The sequence below is a fragment of the Oncorhynchus keta genome, chromosome 28, assembly GCF_023373465.1.
Source record: "Oncorhynchus keta strain PuntledgeMale-10-30-2019 chromosome 28, Oket_V2, whole genome shotgun sequence".
Classification (NCBI taxonomy): domain Eukaryota; kingdom Metazoa; phylum Chordata; class Actinopteri; order Salmoniformes; family Salmonidae; genus Oncorhynchus; species Oncorhynchus keta.
Genome location: NC_068448.1, coordinates 43,226,380 through 43,245,166, shown reverse-complemented (window position 1 = coordinate 43,245,166; position 18,787 = coordinate 43,226,380). Strand labels below are relative to the sequence as shown.

General features: G+C 42.1%; 1 protein-coding gene across 1 annotated transcript in view; it reads right to left on the bottom strand.

Annotated features, from left to right (window-relative positions):
- syn2a (synapsin IIa) overlaps positions 1–18,198 on the bottom strand; it is a 33,645-nt gene extending 15,447 nt beyond the window's left edge. Inside the window, exon 1 of the mRNA XM_035741287.2 lies at positions 17,519–18,198. Within this exon, the coding sequence (XP_035597180.1) occupies positions 17,519–17,871 (353 nt within the window). The 5' untranslated portion in view covers positions 17,872–18,198. The remainder of the gene's footprint in view (positions 1–17,518) is intronic.
- Positions 18,199–18,787: the final 589 nt, after the last annotated feature.

Here is an 18,787-nt window from a genome sequence, read left to right as displayed (position 1 = left end):
GATGTCATTTACAAAATAGCCTCCAACACTCTACTCAGCAAACTGGATGTAGTCTATCACAGTGCCATCTGTTTTATCACCAAAGCCCCATAAACTACCCACCACTGCGACCTGTATGCTCTCGTTGGCTGGCCCTCACTACATATCCGTCGCCAAACCCACTGGCTCCAGGTCATCTGTAAGTCTTTGCTAAGTAAATTCCCGCCTTATCTCAGCTCACTGGTCACCATAGCAACACCCACCCGTAGCACGCGCTCCAGCAGGTATATTGCATTGGTCATCCCCAAAGCCAACACTTCCTTTGGCCACCAGTTCTCTGCTGCCAATGACTGGAACGAATGGCAAAAATCTCTGAAGCCGGAGTCTTATATCTCCTTCTCTAACTTTAAGCATCAGCTGTCTGAGCAGCTTACCGATCACTGTACCTGTACACAGCCAATCTGTAAATAGCACACCCGACTACCTCATCCCCATATTATTACTTACCCCCCTGCTCTTTTTCACCCCAGCATTTCTACTTGCACATCATCATCTGCATATCTATCACTCCAGTATTAATGCTAAATTGTAATTATTTTCACCTCTATGGCCTATTTACATCTCTACTCTTCTACATTTGCACACACTGTACATAGATCTTTCTATTTTTCTTTTCCTTTGTGTTATTGACTGTACTTTTGTTTATGTTTATGTTATTTTTGTCGCACTGCTTTGCTTTATCTTGGCCAGATCGCAGTTGTAAATGAGAATTGGTTCTCAACTGGCCTACCTGGTTAAATAAAGGTGAGAAGAAAAAAAATCGATGCCATCCATTATAATCCTATGAAGGTATAATTACAATCCACACTTTAAATATTAAGGGACATATTATGTGAAGAAACATTTGCAAGAAAAGACCCAATGGTGGAAATATCAATGTCCTGTAGTTATAACTCTCGTATTCAAATGATCTATACCCAAGTCTAAGATAGAAATGGGAGCAAAAAGACAGATTGAGTGAGTGAACGAGTCAGTGTTTGGGTCATTCAAATTGTATACATGAAAATGTGTTCCAAATATGTTCCACATTTCAGACATGCTAAAAATGGCCTCTAAAAATGGATGTTTGTGTGAGAGTAAGATGATTCAGAGATGATCTTGACAGGTTGTGGTACGATGGGAGCAAGTATTACCTGAATACTAATGTTTCATCAGTATTCACTTCCATCCATTGTGAAAACAACGCCAAACAAACAATTAGTCAACCTCTTTTAGTTTGTTTGATCAGTGATTTACAATTAACCGTTGATTGGTTGATTTAGATGTCAGACAAAGAGAAACTAAATTATGATCATGTCTTCATCTTCCTTCACCAATATCCTAGTCACTATATGTCTCCACTGCGACACGGAAGTGATTGAGTGATGGCTGTCTGCCTTGCTGCACTCTTAGAAAAAGGGTTCAAAAACGGTTCTTCGGCTGTTCCCATAGGAGAACCCTTTTTGGTTTGTTAGGTTCTAATTTTCAGAGTAAAAACTCCACGGAGACAATGAACTTAACCAAGTTTATTCTTCCCAGAGGATCAATACAGCTACATTAGACAAAAACCTTTTCACACAAGCACTGATATTTAACCCATACTACACATCTGTACAAACATTGTATTTTTCCTACTAGGCAGGACAAGAAGAGATATGGGCCATAAACTTGTATTTCTCCCTTAACATGACCTGACCTCGACCCCCTTCATCACTACTCCATGGCTCTCCCCCCTTATCAATCCCTGCCGGGACACCAGTTAGTTGAGGTAGTTGAGGTAATATGTACATGAAGGTAGAGGTACTAAGGTGACTAGCGGGATTTCATATAAACTTCCGGATTAGAGTCCCACTCCATGAAAGCGGCAGCTCTACCCTTTAGCCCAATGTGGATGTTGCCTGTAATCTATGGCTTCTGGTTGGGTTATGTACGTACAGTCACTGTGGGGACGACATCATCGATTGACTTATTTAAGCCAGTGACTGATGTGGTGTACTCTTCAATATCATCGGAAGAATCCCGGAACATATTCCAGTCTGTACTAGTGAAACAGTCTTGTAGTTTAGCATCTACTTCATCTGACCACTTTTTTATTGACTGAGTTACTGGTGCTTCCTGCTTAAATTTTTTCTTGTAAGCAGGATTCAGGAGGATAGAATTATGGTCATTTGCCAAGTGGAGGGCGAGGGGGAGCATTTTACGGGTCTTTGTGTGTGGTATAAAGGTGATCTAGAGTTTTTTTCCCCTCTGGTTGCACAAATTAGGTAAAACTAATTTACATTTCCCTGCATTAAAATCCCCGGCCACTAGGAGAGCCACCTCTGGATGAGTTTAAATGGTCCACCCACACAGACAGGGTGGTGAAGAAGGCACAACAGCTCTGAAGGCTGAAGAAATTTGGCGTGTCACAGAAAGCCCGCACAAACTTTTACAGATGCACAATTGAGAGCATGCTGTTGGGCTGCATCACCACCTGGTACGGCAACTGCACCACCCATAACCACAGGGCTCTCCAGAGGGTGGTGAGGTCTGCACAACGCATCACCGGGGGAAAACTATCTGCTATCCAGGACACCTTCAGCACCCGATGTCACAGGAGGCCAAAAAGCTCATCAGGGACAACAACCACCAGAGCCAATAACATAGTGAGGCTGCTGCCTACATACAGACTTGAAATCATTGGCCACTTTAATAAATGGATGAGTAGCCACTTTAATAATGTTTACATACAGTATCTTGCATTACTCATCTCATATGTAAATACTGTATTTTATACCATCTATTGCATCTTTCCTGTGCCGCTCAGTCATTGCTCATCTATATATTTACATGTATATATTCTTATTCCATTCTTATACTTAGATTTGTATGTATTAGGTAGTTGTTGTGGAATTATTAGATTACTTTTTAGATATTGCTGTACTGTCGGAACTAGAAGCACAAGTATTTTGCTACACTCGCTTTGAACAACAGATCTAGGATTAGATTAATCTATCCCCAAAGTTTAACCATTACGGACATACCACCCTGCATCCCATTGCTAGCTTGTTTCTGAAACTAAGCAAGGTTGGTCAGGGTTTTTATTTGTACCTTTAGGCAAGTCAGTTAAGAACAAATTATTATTTTCAATGACGGCCTAGGAACAGTGGGTTAACTGCCTGTTCAGGGGCAGAACGATAGATTTGTACATTGGCAGCTCAGGGGTTTGAAATTGCAACCTTCCGGTTACTAGTCCAACGCTCTAACCAATAGGCTACCCTGTCAGGGTTGATCCTGGTCGGTCCCTGGATGGGAGTCCAGATGCTGCTGGAAATGGTGTTGGAGGGCCAGTAGGAGGCACTCTTTCCTCTTGTCTAAAAAATATCCCAATGCCCCAGCGCAATGATATAGGGGACATTGCCCTGTAGGGTGCGGTCTTTCAGATGGGACTAAAATATCCCATGGCAATTATTGTAAGAGTAGGGGTGTTAACCCTGGTGTCCTGGTTAAATTCCCAATCTGGCTCTCATACCATCATGGTCACCTAATCACCCCCAGCTTCCAATTGGCTCATTCATCCCCCCTCCTCTCCCCTGTAACTATTCCCCAGGTTGTTGCTGTAAATGAGAATGTGTTCTCAGTCAACTTACCGGGTTAAATAAATAAAAAGGGGGATAAGTTATCTGATCCTGTATCAGAGGTTGGGGGAAGCTTCTGGTCCTGATTGACATGCTAAGCTCCTATATCTGGGTTTATTCATTATGTTAGTATCTCAAGAGGCCTCTGTAGCATGCCATATTTGTGACACTTCCAGAATAATGGTGATAGGTGATCTGGCCTATATGCTTCATTGCAATGCACAAAGTCAATACAGAACCACTAGTGAGTATGCAATTGAAAGCCTGTCAGTTGAGGGGAAATTGACATGCCACTCTACCACTTCAAACAGGTAGCAAGCAAAGAACAGCTAGTGAATATAAGTGCTGCTTTGTTTCTAATATTTCCATCTGAAGCAGGATATTGTACTGAGCAGGCATTCTGTGAGTGAGTGCTGTCCCAGTTCTGTTTAACAAAGGAAGACTGTTCCCACACTTTGTCTTGGTTCTTGGCTATAGTTTATCTATAGACAGTTCAACTCAAGTTCAACAACCTCTGACATCACAGTGTTGTCTTTATACACAGTTGTTCATGCACTCTTGGAGAAAAAGGTGCTATCTAGAACCTTAAAGGGTTCTTCGGCTGTCCCCATAGAATAACACTTTGAAGAACCCTTTTTTGTTGCAGATAGAATCATTTTGGTTCCATATAGAACCCATTTTGGCTCCTAACCAATTGTGCTATTTTCTGTGTTGTTTCGCATTGTTTGTAACTTATTTTGTACATAATGTTGACCGAAAATAGTTTCTGGATATCTTAACAGCAATTACTCACCTCAAACTGGACAAAGATTTTTTCTTGAATGAATCTGACACGAAGGATATAATGTTGCTCCTGGACAAGGCCCAAACCCCCATCATTCACATGTAGAAAATAAGGAGATACAGGGGTCGCAGATCAAGGTGCCTTGTGAGAATTTGTTGGCGAGTGGGTAACCCGCCTTTACCATCCGTTCAATTGGCCAACGTGTAATCACTGGAGAATAATCTGGATAAACTCCGTCCGAGATTATCCTACCAACTGGACATTAAACATTTTAATCGAGTCGTGGCTGAACGATGACATGGATAATATACAGTTGGCTGGGTTTTCCGTGCATCGGCAGGACAGAACAGCTACGTCCGGTAAGATGAGGGGTGGGGATGTGTGTCTGTTTTACAATAACAGCTGGTGCGCAATGTATAATATTAAAGGTAGTCTTGAGGTATTGCTCGCATGAGGTAGAGTACCTCATGATAAGCTGTAGATCACACTATAAATGGAGAGAGTTTTCATCTGTACTTTTGGAGCTGTCTATTTACCACCACAAACTGATGCTGGCTCTAAGACCACACTCAACGAGCCATAAACAAACAAGAAAATGCTCATCCAGAAGCGGCACTCCTAGTGGCTGGGGACTTTAATGCAGGGAAACTTAAATTAGTTTTACCTAATTTCCACAAGGATGTGAAATGTGCAACCAGATGAAAAACAAACTCTAGACCACCTTTCCTCCACACACAGAGATGCATACAAAGCTCTCCCTCGCCCTCCATTTGGAAAATCTGACCATAATTCTATACTCCTGATTCCTGCTTACGAAGATGACGCAGATGCTATGCTACAGGACTGTTTTGCTAGCATAGACTGGAATATGTTCCGTGATTCATCCAACGGCATTTAGGAGTATACCACCTCAGTCACCGGCTTCATCAATAAGTGCATCAACGACGTCGTCCCCACAGTGACCATAAGTACATATCCCACCCAGATGACATAGATCACAAGCAACATCTTCACCGAGCTAAATGTTAGAGCTGCCACCTTCAAGGAGTGGGACACTAATCCGGACGCTTATAAGAAATCCCGCTATACCCTCAGACGAACCATCAAACAGACAAAGCTTCAATACTAAGATTGAATCCTACTACACCGGCTCTAGTGCACGTCGGATGTGGCAGGGCTTACAAAATATGACGGACTACAATGGGAAACCCAGCCGCGAGCTGCCCAGCATAAAAGAGAGCGTACCAGACAGGCCAAATGCCTTTTATGCTCGCTTCGAGGCAAGCAACACTGAAGAATGCTTGAGAGCACCAGCTGTTCCGGAAGACTGTGTGATCACACTCTCTGTAGCCGATGTGAGCAAAACCTTTAAACAGGTCAAAGTTCACAAGTCCGCGGGGCCAGACGGATTACCAGGACGTGTACTCAGAGCATGTGCTGACTAACTGGCAAGTGTCTTCACTGACATTTTCAACGTCTCCCTGACCGAGTCTGTTAGACCTACATGTTTCAAGCAGTCCCTGTGCCCAAGAAAACGAAGGTATCCTGCCTAAATGGCTACCACCCTGTTGCACTCATGTCAGTAGCCATGAAGTGCTTGGAAAGGCTGGTCATGATTCACATCAACACCATCATCCCGGAAACCCTAGATCCCCTCCAACTTGCATACCACCTCAACACATCCACAGACGAGGGAATCTCAATCACACTCCTCACTGCTCTTTCCCACCTTGACAAAAGGAACATCCATGTGAGAATGCTGTTCCTTGACTACAGCCCAGTGTTCAACACCAAAATGCCCACAAAGCTCATCACTAAGCTAAGGACCCTGGGACCAAGACTAGATCCAAAAGGCTCCTTAACAGCTTTCACCCCCAAGCTGCTGAACAATTAAATAAATGGCCACCTGGCCTATTTGCATTGACCCTGAACTCTCTACTCTATATTTTCTTAAAATGGCATTGTTGGTTATGGGCTTGTAAAGTAGGCATTTCACGATAAGGTCTACCTGCACCTGTTGTATTCGGGCTGATGTTGAACCCTTTGATGTTGAACCCTTTGTACAGAGGGTTTGACATGTAACCCGAAAGAGTTCTACCTGGAACCAAAAAAGGGTTATCCTATGGGGACAGCTGAAGAACCTTTTGGAACCCTTTTTTCTAAGAGTGTGGAGTCATGCTGAATGTATAAGATGCAGATCATGTATTTTGACAAGGGAAACAACACTTCCTAATGTTATTTGCATTGTATGCAGAAAGAGGAGTTTGATATCATAAAGATTTGTACTTTGCACGGTAAATGTATAGGCTAATGTATAGGCTAATGGCATTAGAGGGTGGCAGTGTCAAACGGTTGATTTGATATACAGTCCTGGGGTCAGTCTTCAAGCCATGATCTCTGCTAAGAGGACAACGCAATCTACAGTACCAGTCAAATGTTTGGAGTCACTTACTTTATTTGTATTATTTTCTACATTGTAGAATAATAGTGAAGACATCAAAACTATGAAATAACACATATGGAATCATGTAGTAACCAAAAAAGTGTTCATTATATTTAATATTTAACATTTTCAAAGTAGCCATCCTTTGCCTTGGTGACAGCTTTGCACACTCTTGGCATTCTCTCAACAAGTTTCATGAGGTAGTCACCTGAAATGCATTTAAATTAACAGGTGTACCTTGTTAAAAGTTCATTTGTAGAATTTCTTTCCTTCTTAATGAATTTGAGCCAATCAGTTGTGTTGTGACAAGGTAGGAGTGGCATACAGAAGATAGCCCTATTTGGTAAAAGACCAAGTCCATATTATGGCAAGAACAGCTCAAAGGTCAGTCAATTCGGAACATTTCAAGAACTTTTACATTTTCTTCAAGTGCAGTCGCAAAAACCATCAAGCGCTATGGCTATGATGAAACTGGCTCATGAAAGGAAGACCCAGAGTTACCTCTGCTGCAGAGGATACGTTCATTAGAGTTACCAACCTCAAAAATTGCAGCCCAAATAAATGCTTCACAGAGTTCCAGTAACAGACACATTTCAACATCAACTGTTCAGAGGAGACAGTGAATCAGGCCTTCATGGTTGAATTGCTGCAAAGAAAGGACACCAATAAGAAGAAGAGACTTGCTTGGGCCAAGAAACACGAACAATGGACATTAGACCGGTGGAAATCTGTCCTTTGGTCTAATGAGTCCAAATTTGAGATTTTTCGTTCCAACCGCCTTTGTGAGACGCAGAGTAGGTGAACGGATGATCTCCGCATGTATGGTTCCCACCGTGAAGCATGGAAGAGGAGGTGTGATGGTATGGGGGTGCTTGCTGGTGATACTTTCAGTGATTTATTTAGAATTCAATGCACACTTAACAGCATGGCTACCACAGCATTCTGCACCGATACACCATCCCATCTGGTTTGCGTTTAGTGGGGACTATAATTTGTTTTTCAACAGGACAATGACTCAAAACACAGGTTCCAGGCTGTGTAAGGGCTATTTGACCAAGGAGATTGATTGAGTGCTGCATCAGATGACCTGGCCTCCACAATCACCTGACCTCAACCCAATTGAGTTGGTTACTTTGAAGAATCTAAAATATATTTTGATTTGTTTAACACTTTTTTGGTCGCTACATGATTCCATATGTGCAATTTCATAGTTTTGATGTCTTCACTACTATTATACAATGTAGAAAATAGTAAAAAATTAAGACAAATCCTTGAAGGAGTAGGTGTGTCCAAACTTTTGACTGGTACTGTATGTGGTGGACAATGGGAACAGCAGTGGGAGAGGGTCATGTCAGAACTGACACCATGTCCTCTCATACACCTAAAGAAGTCAGGACGTATTCACAAAAAGCTAGCATATCACCATCACTACACCACTTAAAAACAAAGATTGTTTTTACAATAAATTGACACAGTGAAATATTTGACCCATTCTGGGAGCAATTGCTTCTAATTGCGTTTTCATTACATTTGTTCAACATATAATCACAATAACGGAGGGATGATTTGTCATAATCACTGTCACTGAGGCAAGCTTTGGTCATTATACTACTATGCTAGTTATTCTCCAGGTTAATCATGCTTTCAGAACATTCCTATAGCACTGTATTAATCTTTGTCTAGCGCTCCTTGGCAACCACTAATTCAAATAGTCGAGAAGGGGAGAAAACGTTTCTTAAATGCCTGTAGTGATATTGCCAAGTTACAGGGACTGTCAGCACTGACATTCACAACCATAATAATAAGGACATAATAGGTGTAATTTGTGAGAAAAACAGTGTGCATTGCTATCATTCAAAATTCTAAATGGTTTCTGTTTACCAGTGCTCATTGCCTAGTCTTTTTTTCCATCAGTTGGTAGTGAGACTGGAGTATTCCTGTCTGGTTCCATTTTAGTGTCTGTGCTAAATGCAGGAGACACAGGATACACAAAAGTTATAGCCTGATACTGTATATTGTCTGTGGATATCTACCTAACCATTGTATGGTTTAAATACTGTTATTGTTGAAACATAATATCTGCTATTTTAGTATCCCAGACTCATAGACAATTAAGTGATTATGCATTCATCACATCCATGTCTGTAACGAGGCCTATGCTTTTCAAGGTGACAGAGGGAACGTTTCTGAACAATGAATCACCACCACATGCATTCTAATAAGATTTTGTTATTGGGCACTGAAAGAAAAGCTCATTTCTACACTCATCTGAGTAAAGGCCTATAGTCAAACAACTAATCCTTATGAAATACGACCACAACCTAAAAGCCCAATGATTAACGATGGCCAATGATTCAATGATAAAATCAATTGTCTAGTTAAATAAAGGTCAAATAAATTTAAAAAAAGCTTTGCTGTGAAGTCTGGAGTTGATCAAGGTTGTGTTATGTCAGCCTTACTCTTCAACCTGGCAATAGATTAGGTCATGTGGCAAACAACAGAAAATCAGGCAAGAGAAATACTATGGACCTTGTATTCTACTCTAGAAGACCTACTCTAGAAGACCTACTCTAGAAGACCTACTCTAGAAGACCTACTCTAGAAGACCTCACTGATGGCCTTGTTCTTGCACCACACATTGGACTGGACATTTTCTGAGAAAGAGTTCAGAGACTCGATCCCAAGAATAGATGTTCATTGGAATACAGAGGTGGAAACAGAGCTCCAACAACATCAGCAGAGATGGGACATGGTGGAGAAGATGGTCAGAGACAGACAGAATGGAGAGCCTTTGTTGCTGCCCAAACCCGGAAGCAGGCGTGACATGATTGAGTCAGTGTTGGCCACCAATCCCAAAGAGTGTAAAATGAGAGAGGGCCTCAGAACTGACTCATATTGTAGACACATTAAATATGTATGTGGTGCTTGGCCTTGAGGCAGGCTTTGAGACTGAGCGGCAGGTCTTTCTAGTGGCTAAGTGGTTGAAACATGAAACAGGGAGGCTTCAATACTGAGCTGCAGAAATCTTTCAGCTGATGGCTATGGGTTTTTGGAAAAGGTTTAGGAGCCAGAAATTACTGAGGTTTTCTCTAACAGAAAATAGCTGTTTTGTATTGATGTGGCCTGCTGGCTTCAACACTGCCACACACTGTTGTTTTTAATGTCGTTTTAAAGGTTATGTAATTTACTCAGATGTCTTCAATGTTTCCATAACTGTTGACCGTTTGATAAACTCCAGGATTTTGATGTTTCACATTATATGGTATTGTTTAATGATTGCCAATACATTGACAAATACTATAAGAAAACAATGATTTTATTTACTCTTTAGGCTGTTGACTGTCTGCTTTTATGTGGAGCCAAAATACATGGCATCATTTCAAACGAAATGAGTAGGATCCTATTAGTTTTGATCTGGGTTTCCATTACCTAAATGGGCTAAATCACTCGTGATGCAATGTGACTTGAATTTAAACATTGAGCATTACTTAGACCTAGGCTACAGCATATCTGCAGTGCAAGCATAGTGGTCATTTTTGTTAAACGGAGCTTGCACGGCGTTAACATACACACCAATATAATAAATGCATCTGCAGTATGCCAAATTTCAATAAATGTAATGTGTCCACTCTGCCCATGTTATTGTAGTAGCATCCATTTTGCATGGTGAGATGAATCATGCACATACACAGGACTCAACCTTGAATAGCCACTATCCATCAAGCGGCATGTCATCCAAACACAGCTATGTCCCTCAGGCTACAGTTGCCATCTGCATAGCCTACTGTGTACACACTATATACAGTCCATTAGGAAAGTATTTATAACCCTTGACTTTATCCACATTTTGTTACATTACAGCCTTATTCAGAAATTGATTCAATCGTTTTTTTCCCCCTCATCAATCTACAAACAATACCCCATAATGACGAAGCAAAAATAGGTTTTTATACATTTTTGCAAATGTACAAAATAAAATAAACTGAAACATCAAACAAGTATTCAGACCGTTTACTCAGTACATTGTTTAAGCACCTTTGGCAACAATTACAGCCTCGTGTCTTCTTTGGTATGACTCTACAAGCTTGGCACACCTATATTTGAGGAGTTTCTCCCATTCTGCTCTGCAGATCCTCTCAAGCTCTGCCAGGTTGAATGGGGAGAGTCACTGCACACTATTTTCAGGTCTCTCCGGAGATGTTTGATTGGATTCCAGTCCCCCTCTGGTTTGGCCACTCAAGGACATTCAGAGACTTGTCCCAAGGCCACGCCTGCATTGTCTTGGCTGTGTGCTTCAAATCAAATAAAATGTTATTTGTCACATACACATGGTTAGCAGATGTTAATATGAGTGTAGCAAAATGCTTGTGCTTCTAGTTCCGACAATGCAGTAATAACCAACAAGTAATCTAACTAACAATTCCAAAACTACTGTCTTGTTGTGCCTTTTACTGAGGAGTGGCTTCCGTCTGGCCACTCTCCATAAAGGCCTGATTGGTGGAGTGCTGCAGAGATGGTTTTCCTTCTGGAAGGTTTTCCTATCTCCGCAGAGGAACTCTAGAGCTCTGTCAGAGTGACCATCGAGTTCTTGGTCACCTCCCTGACCAAGGCCCTTCTCCCCTGATTGCTCAGTTTGGCCGGGCACCCATCTCTAGGAAGTCGGTGGTTCCAAACTTCTTCCATGTAAGAATGATGGAGGCCACTGTGTTCTTTGGGACCTTCAATACTGCAGAAAGATTTTGGTACCCTTCCCCAGATCTGTGCCTCAACACAATCCTGTCTCGGAGCTCTACGGACAATTCCTTTGACCTCATGGCTTGCTTTTCGCTCGGACATGCACTGTGGGATCTGTGGGATCTTATATAGACAGGTGTGTGCCTTTCCAAATCATGTCCAAACTATTTAAATTACCACAGGTGGACTCCAATCAAGTTGTAGAAACATCTCAAGGATGATCAATGGAAACAGGATGCACCTGAGCCAAATTTCGAGTCTCATAGCAAAGGGTCTGAATACTTATCTAAATAAGGTATTTCAGTTTTTTATTTTTAATACATTTGCAAAATAATCTGAGTAGATTGATGAGGATAAAAATATATATATATTTTTAGAATAAGGCTGTAACGTAACAAAATGTGGAAAAAGTCAAAGGGTCTGAATACTTTCCGAAGGTGCTGTATACAAAAGTATGTGGACGCCCTTTCAAATGAGTGGATTTGTCTATTTCTGCCACACCCGTTGCTGACAGTTATATAAAATTGAGCTCACAGCCATGCAATCTCCATAGACAAACATTGTCAGTAGAATGGCCTTACTGAAGAGCTCAGTGACTTTCAACATGGCACCGTCATAGGATCGCACCTTTAGCAGGGCAGCTCGTCAAATTTCTGCCCTGCTAGAGCTGCCCCAGTCATCTACAAGTGCTGTCATTGTGAAGTGGAAACATCTAGGAGCAACAACGGCTAAGCCGCACAGTAGTAGGCTACACAAGCTCACAGAATGGGACCGCCGAGTGCTGATGTACGTAGCATGTAAAAAATAATCTGTCCTCGGTTGCAACACAAACTACCAAGTTCCAAACTGCCTCTGGAAGCAACATCAGCACAAGAACTGTTCGTCGGGAGCTTAATGAAATGGGTTTCTATGGCCGAGCAGCCGCACACAAGCCTATAATCACCAATGCCAAGTGTCAGCTGGAGTGGTGTAAAACTCACCGCCATTGGACTCTGGAGCAGTGGAAACGCATTCTCTGGAGTGATAAATCACGCTTCACCATCTGGCAGTCTGACGGACGAATCTGGGTTTGGCGGATGCGAGGAGAAAGGCATCTGCCTCAATGTCTAGTGCCAACTGTAAAGTTTTGTGGAGGAGGAATAATGGTCTGGGGCTCTTATTCATGGTTAGGGATAGGCCCCTTAGTTCTTGTGAAGGGAAATGTTAACACCACAACATACAATGATTGACGTTATAGACGATTCTGTGCTTCTAACTTTGTGGCAACAGTTTGGGGAAGGCCCTTTCCTGTTTCAGCATGACAATGCTCCCGTGCACAAAGCGAAATCCATGGTTTGTCGAGATTGGTTTGGAAGAACTTGACTGGTCTGGAAGAACTTGACTGGTCTGCACAATGCTCTGACCTTAACCCCATCGAACGCCTTTGGGATGAATTGGAACGTCGACTGCGAGCCAGGCCTAATCGCCCAACATCAGTGCCCGACCTCACTAATGCTCTTGTGGCTGAATGGAAGCAAGTCCCCGCAGCAATGTTCCAACATCTAGTGGAAAGCCTTCACAGAAGAGTGCAGGCTGTTATATCAGCAAAGGGGGGACCAACTCCATACTAATGCCCATGATTTTGGAATGAGATGTTTGACAAGCAGGTGTCCACATACATTTGGTCATGTAGTGTAGCTACATACAGTATGTTTGAGGAGAATCAGCAGAAGACCCAAGTGACAAGAGCAAAGTCAAGGTATGCATGCTCTTGCAGCAACCAGCAGAAAGGTGTTTTCTTTGACTGTTTGTATGTTATTTTCTATTTGTCCAGTTTTAGATCACTGTTTTAAATCACCGAATGCAATTATTTATATATAGATCAATTAAATAGAAAGAACCATGTTGAACTAGTCCTCTAATTTCTTTCAGGAATATGGAGTTAGCTGTCTTTTGTTATTTTATTGTGGACACCTGGCACAAAGTCATCAATATCTTTCAACACAGATCCAGTACAGCAGGGAGTTTCTTCTCCAAAGAAATAATCCCCCAAATGCCAATCCTCCCTCGGATTTAATTTACCCAAACCTTGACGCATTTTATCCTTTATTTAACTTTATTTAACAGTTAAGAACAAATTATTATTTACAATGACAGCCTAGGAACAGGGGGTTAACTGACTTGTTCAGGGGTAGAACAACAGATTTTTACCTTGTCAGCTCTGGGACTTGATCTAGCAACCTTTTGATTACTGTCCCAACGCTCTAATCACTAGGCTACCTGCCACCCCCATAATACTGGTCAAAGGGATTCTACCAGCGAGCTACACCGCAAGGCGAGAAAACTGGGTAACAGGGTTAGTCCCGGGGGAAAGGGCGAAGCGTCAGTCTCTGTTGCACATTCCTCTGGCCATTCCAGCAAATGGTAATTATTTTCCTAACAAAACTGATGAATTGCAAGTCCCTGTTCGTTTCAACATGTATTCAGGGATGCCTGTATTCTGTCTCTCACTGAGACATCCTGTAGCTTAAGGATAAGGATTTGGACTCGGAGCTGGTGATTGACGGGCTTACATCCACTCAAAACTCTTTTTGATGAACGCAGTGCCTTTAGATGGAACAAACCCAGAAAAAGCCCCGGACCTGACAACATACTGTAGGTATCCATCCGCCTGCTCACCTCCTGTGCAGAGGAGTTAAGTCCTATCTTTAATTATATCTTTACGTTATCACTCAGCCAACAGTCTACTGTGATTCCAGTCACCAAGAACAACCACCCAAAGGTTCTTAATGACTCTGAGTTCAGATTCACAAAACCTTCTTAAGAAGAGATTTCTTCTTAACTGCCATTTTTTCCTTAACTATAGATTCAAGAAGAAAGTTAAACAAAGTTGCTATTCCTTAAAAAGGTTATTGGAAATGTTTTTGCTCCATTTTTTATGCCTCTCCTTGAGCAAAAAGTTAAGAGAATTAGATTCTTGAAAATAAAGTTATTGGAAATGTTCTTCATTCCAAAATAGCCAAACCCTTGACTTAAACTGGAATTTGTATTCAAAACAAAGGTTGTAAAAGTATGCTAGACATTTATAGAATAAATCATATCTTGTTTGATGATTCTGTGACAAACGGTGAATTAGTTATTGATTTATACAGCTTTAAATTGCATAAGACATTATGTATTTCCATCAAATCAGAACTGGATTTTTTTATTATGAAAAAACATTGTAAAAGTATGCTAGACATTTATAGAATAAATAATATCTATTTTTCTGTTTCTGTGAATTAATTAGTTATTGAATTTTACCATTTTAAATGGCTTTTGATGAATGTCCGAATGTGTGAATATAAAACCAACTTGAGCTTGGTGTTAAAAGTTAGCCAGTGTTACTCATGCACTAATCAATATGTCTTGCTTTACAATGTAGCTGGCTAACAATACAGCCCTTACCTTATGCATTGATTCAGTACGCTCCTCCTCTGTCAATGCAATTTTCTTCTTGTCATTAGTCCAAATTTGCGCTTAGTTGATTAACAAAGTGTCAAGTTACTTTTCAATGTATTCCCGAAAACCTGAAGTCACCATCCAAGTACAAAGTAGCCCGGGGGTGCGGGTGCACCCAGGTGAAACACCACCAACATCATTGCTTGCTTGCATGACCTTTGAGCAGTGAAAGGAAAATGCCATGCTTGCTAACTTGGTCAGCTATGTGACTGTCAGCTCTTTTTTTATAACCAAATAAACAATCAGTACTGAGTGAATAAACAACAACAAAAGCATCCTGTCATCACTATACTGTCCATTTAAATTGGGTCAAGAGAATGCATTCATGAGAGTGTTCATAGCGTAAGCGTTAATGTCACTGCCATGACATCTGATGGGTTTCCACTAGTTACCACAGCCACACAGTAAAAATGGTCTATATCGTAAAAATCTAGATATTTTTGCATTCCCTTTCGTGTATAGTTTTGACACCTCCTCCCTGTCCCAACACACACACACCAGCCCGCATACGCACGAGCATTGTTGAGTGGCAATGGACAGGGACTGTGGGGTGTGTACTGCTGTGCGCGTTTGCTAATAGTGTGTGATTGCGGACCGTAATTTGGGGCGTTCCTGCAACCCATTGGTCCCTGCATAACCCCCTCCCCAGGCTGTAACACAAGAAAATGTGGAACACGTCAAGGGATATGGATACTTTCTGAAAACACTGTATACATAATTTTAATAGCAGGACACGGTACAGTCCATTATTCCATTGAAGAGTGTGAATTAGGCAGTTTGAGAAGGTTTGAATCCTAAGCAACCTGCACAGACGTTGTTTGAAGTAGAATATATTAACACAGCTACTGTAGTAAGTCAAAGTTGTGTGCTGGAAAACCTTGGTAGATCATGGGTGGAGTAGGCATTGGTGCTCATGTATATGTCCTTTCTTTTTCGGTACCAATACCTACTTCTCACTTACAATTTAATGTTTTGTTTTTAATATCTCATACGGGTGATCCCCCAAGCAGAGGTCCAGCTCTGGAACTTTGATATACCCATAGAGTATATTATGTGCAACTATATAGAAGAATCTGCCAAACTAGTAAAGCTTCATATGACACCAATTTTTGGTTTGTAGCACATGAAACATGATGAAACATGATGGAGTCTTAAAGGAGGCCTGGGTAAGGCCAAAATGTCACAAATATTCCAACTTCAATTCAATAACTATTTCTCAATTCTGCTTTAAGATACAAATGTAAAATATTTCAACAATCCTTCCTCCAAAGAACCCTTCTATGGATTATTTTGTAATAAAATAAAATGTAAGCATTTCTTTGGTTCTAGTTTCAAGAGGAATCAACCACAAGTCAACCTTTTCACTCACAACACTGCAGTTGCCTTAAATTATGCAGAACGTTAGAAAAAGAGGCTTGATTTAAAGTAGATCTCGATCTGCCTCCTCCCCTGCCTCCCCCTCCCCAACACACAGCATTAGAGAGAGGAGTCTGTCTGAACTAACATTGTCATTTTCCACTCAATGTTTCAAGTGCTACTCCGAGCCTATGTATCACTTATGTTTTCCATTAATGCATCCTATAACGATGCCATGTCTGTGAGAAAGGGAATCCTCATTGGTGACTGGACATCACTGCAGTCTTTACTTAATCAAGAAAACACAAACGCATTTCCCATGCACTCACTGGTTGTTGAAGATTCATGGCATTGGCTTTCTCCGCAATGATGCAAATCCATGTTTGAGTTGATTAGACTAATCAATTAAATTGGTTTATATCGTACGCACACTCACAGGTGGTTGCAGCAAACGGAGCTAATATGCAAAATTAGCGGCAGAATGCACACTGGATTCTTGGAATACCAAGTCAAACCAATGATTGAGATTAAAAACAACAACTCCTCAAAATATATTGGATTTTCGTCCTGCTGCAAGGCCAATCTGTAATTTAGAAAAATGTCATGTCAAAGGGTTTCATAAACCAACGAATTCAATTACTGCAGGAACCACAGTATATGGGTGAGGCAAGCCATAAAAAGACTTCCCGGTGCTGTAATATCATTAAGATGGTGAGTCAGTCAGTGGACCTTGTTTCCTCCTCTCCTCCTGAGCACTGCATCTGTTTTTTGTCATTAGATAGACATGCACTGGCATTAGACGACCCATGCAAGTACCCTGATCAAATCTGACCTGCAGAGCTTGATGGACACCAGACCTGTTGGCTGACAGGTTGTTTGAACCTTTACTTTACCACAAGCTAGGTCCAACTGAGAGCTCCTCTTTTCAAAAAAGGATCCTCAGCAGAATATCTATTTTACAACTGTGACCTGGCCAAGAGGACAGCTCCGGGTTTACAAAACAACAAACAACATATACATCAACACATTAATCATTCACGTCTTCACATCACATCTTTCTACAGCAAGACACAGCTTGTTGCTCACCATTCCTGCTGTGGTTCATCGATGACCAGGAGGATCTTGAACTTCTTGGGTGTCGTGACCGCGGACTGCTCCACCAGCCCTGCTGAGGCAGCAGTCTGCTTGACTACGTTGGTTATGGAGCTGAAGAAGCCTGCCCCGCTGGACTGGGACGGCTGGGGTTTCCTCTCCGGGGCCGGGGAGGGGGTAGGGGAGGTGACGGGCGGCGTCGACCCCACCGTGGGAGATTTGGGTGGGGCTGCTGTAGCTGGGGAAGGCGGCTGAGCGGGATCAGGCCTCTGGAGGTCCGTCATGTAGCCATTGGGAAGGTTGGAGATGAAGGTGCTGTCAGAGAGACGCCGGCGCAGGTAGTTCATAGCTGGAGAGCTGTTAGAGCAGACGGATCAACGACGGCTGGATATGAAGAGTCCTTAAGGGGATGGTTGAGTCCAGACGATATCACCCGAGGGTCGTATTAATTTGCAGAAGATGCCACTTCCCAGTGTGCAGCTGGTTGAAGGCTCAGCTCTTCTCCATGCAAACTCCCAGTGAATGTAATGTGTTTCCTTCCAGCTCAGCCGTGCATCCTCAGAGCTCCCCTCACTGTGGCCGTGACGCTATTCTTCCCCTCAGCCAATCGAACTGCCTCTCTGCCAGCCTGAACGACTGCAAAAGATGCTCACACTCTCCACCCCTCCTCCACTCTCTCCTCCCTACTCCCACTCACTTGTATCGTATGCGTGCCTGCCTCCTCTACCCCTCCCCCATTCTTTACTGCCTCACAAGCGTTACATCTTTTCGTACTTCTGCAAAAAAAGGGGGGTGGGAAGAGGGGTTTCCAATGGAAATGCCTGGGGTAGTAATATAGAGGAAACCTCCAATACAGACTGCACCCTTCTCTCTCCTTATGTTGCCTCCCTGTCCTTAACTGCCTGTGCCTAATACAGCTTTGGGGATGTAGAGATAAAATGGCTGTTTGGTCTGGTGTCGGTGTGGACAATCGTGCATGCTGTTAAAACCCCTTCCTTCACGTTGTCATGTGATGGATTTGTCCTTCATCATCAAACAGCCGATTTAACTGAGGAAAGTCCCCATGCAGCCATTCGGATTCATCCAAGTGGACTTAGAGTTGTTTTAAATATTTACATTTAAAACATTTTTGGTAAATATTGACATATCTTTACTATTGCACATGACCAGCATGATTTAAAAAAATATATATAATGTGGGTGTGTGGAGGTCTGCATAATGTATGATTGGGGAGCTTTGCTCTTGCTGTAAATAGATTAATTC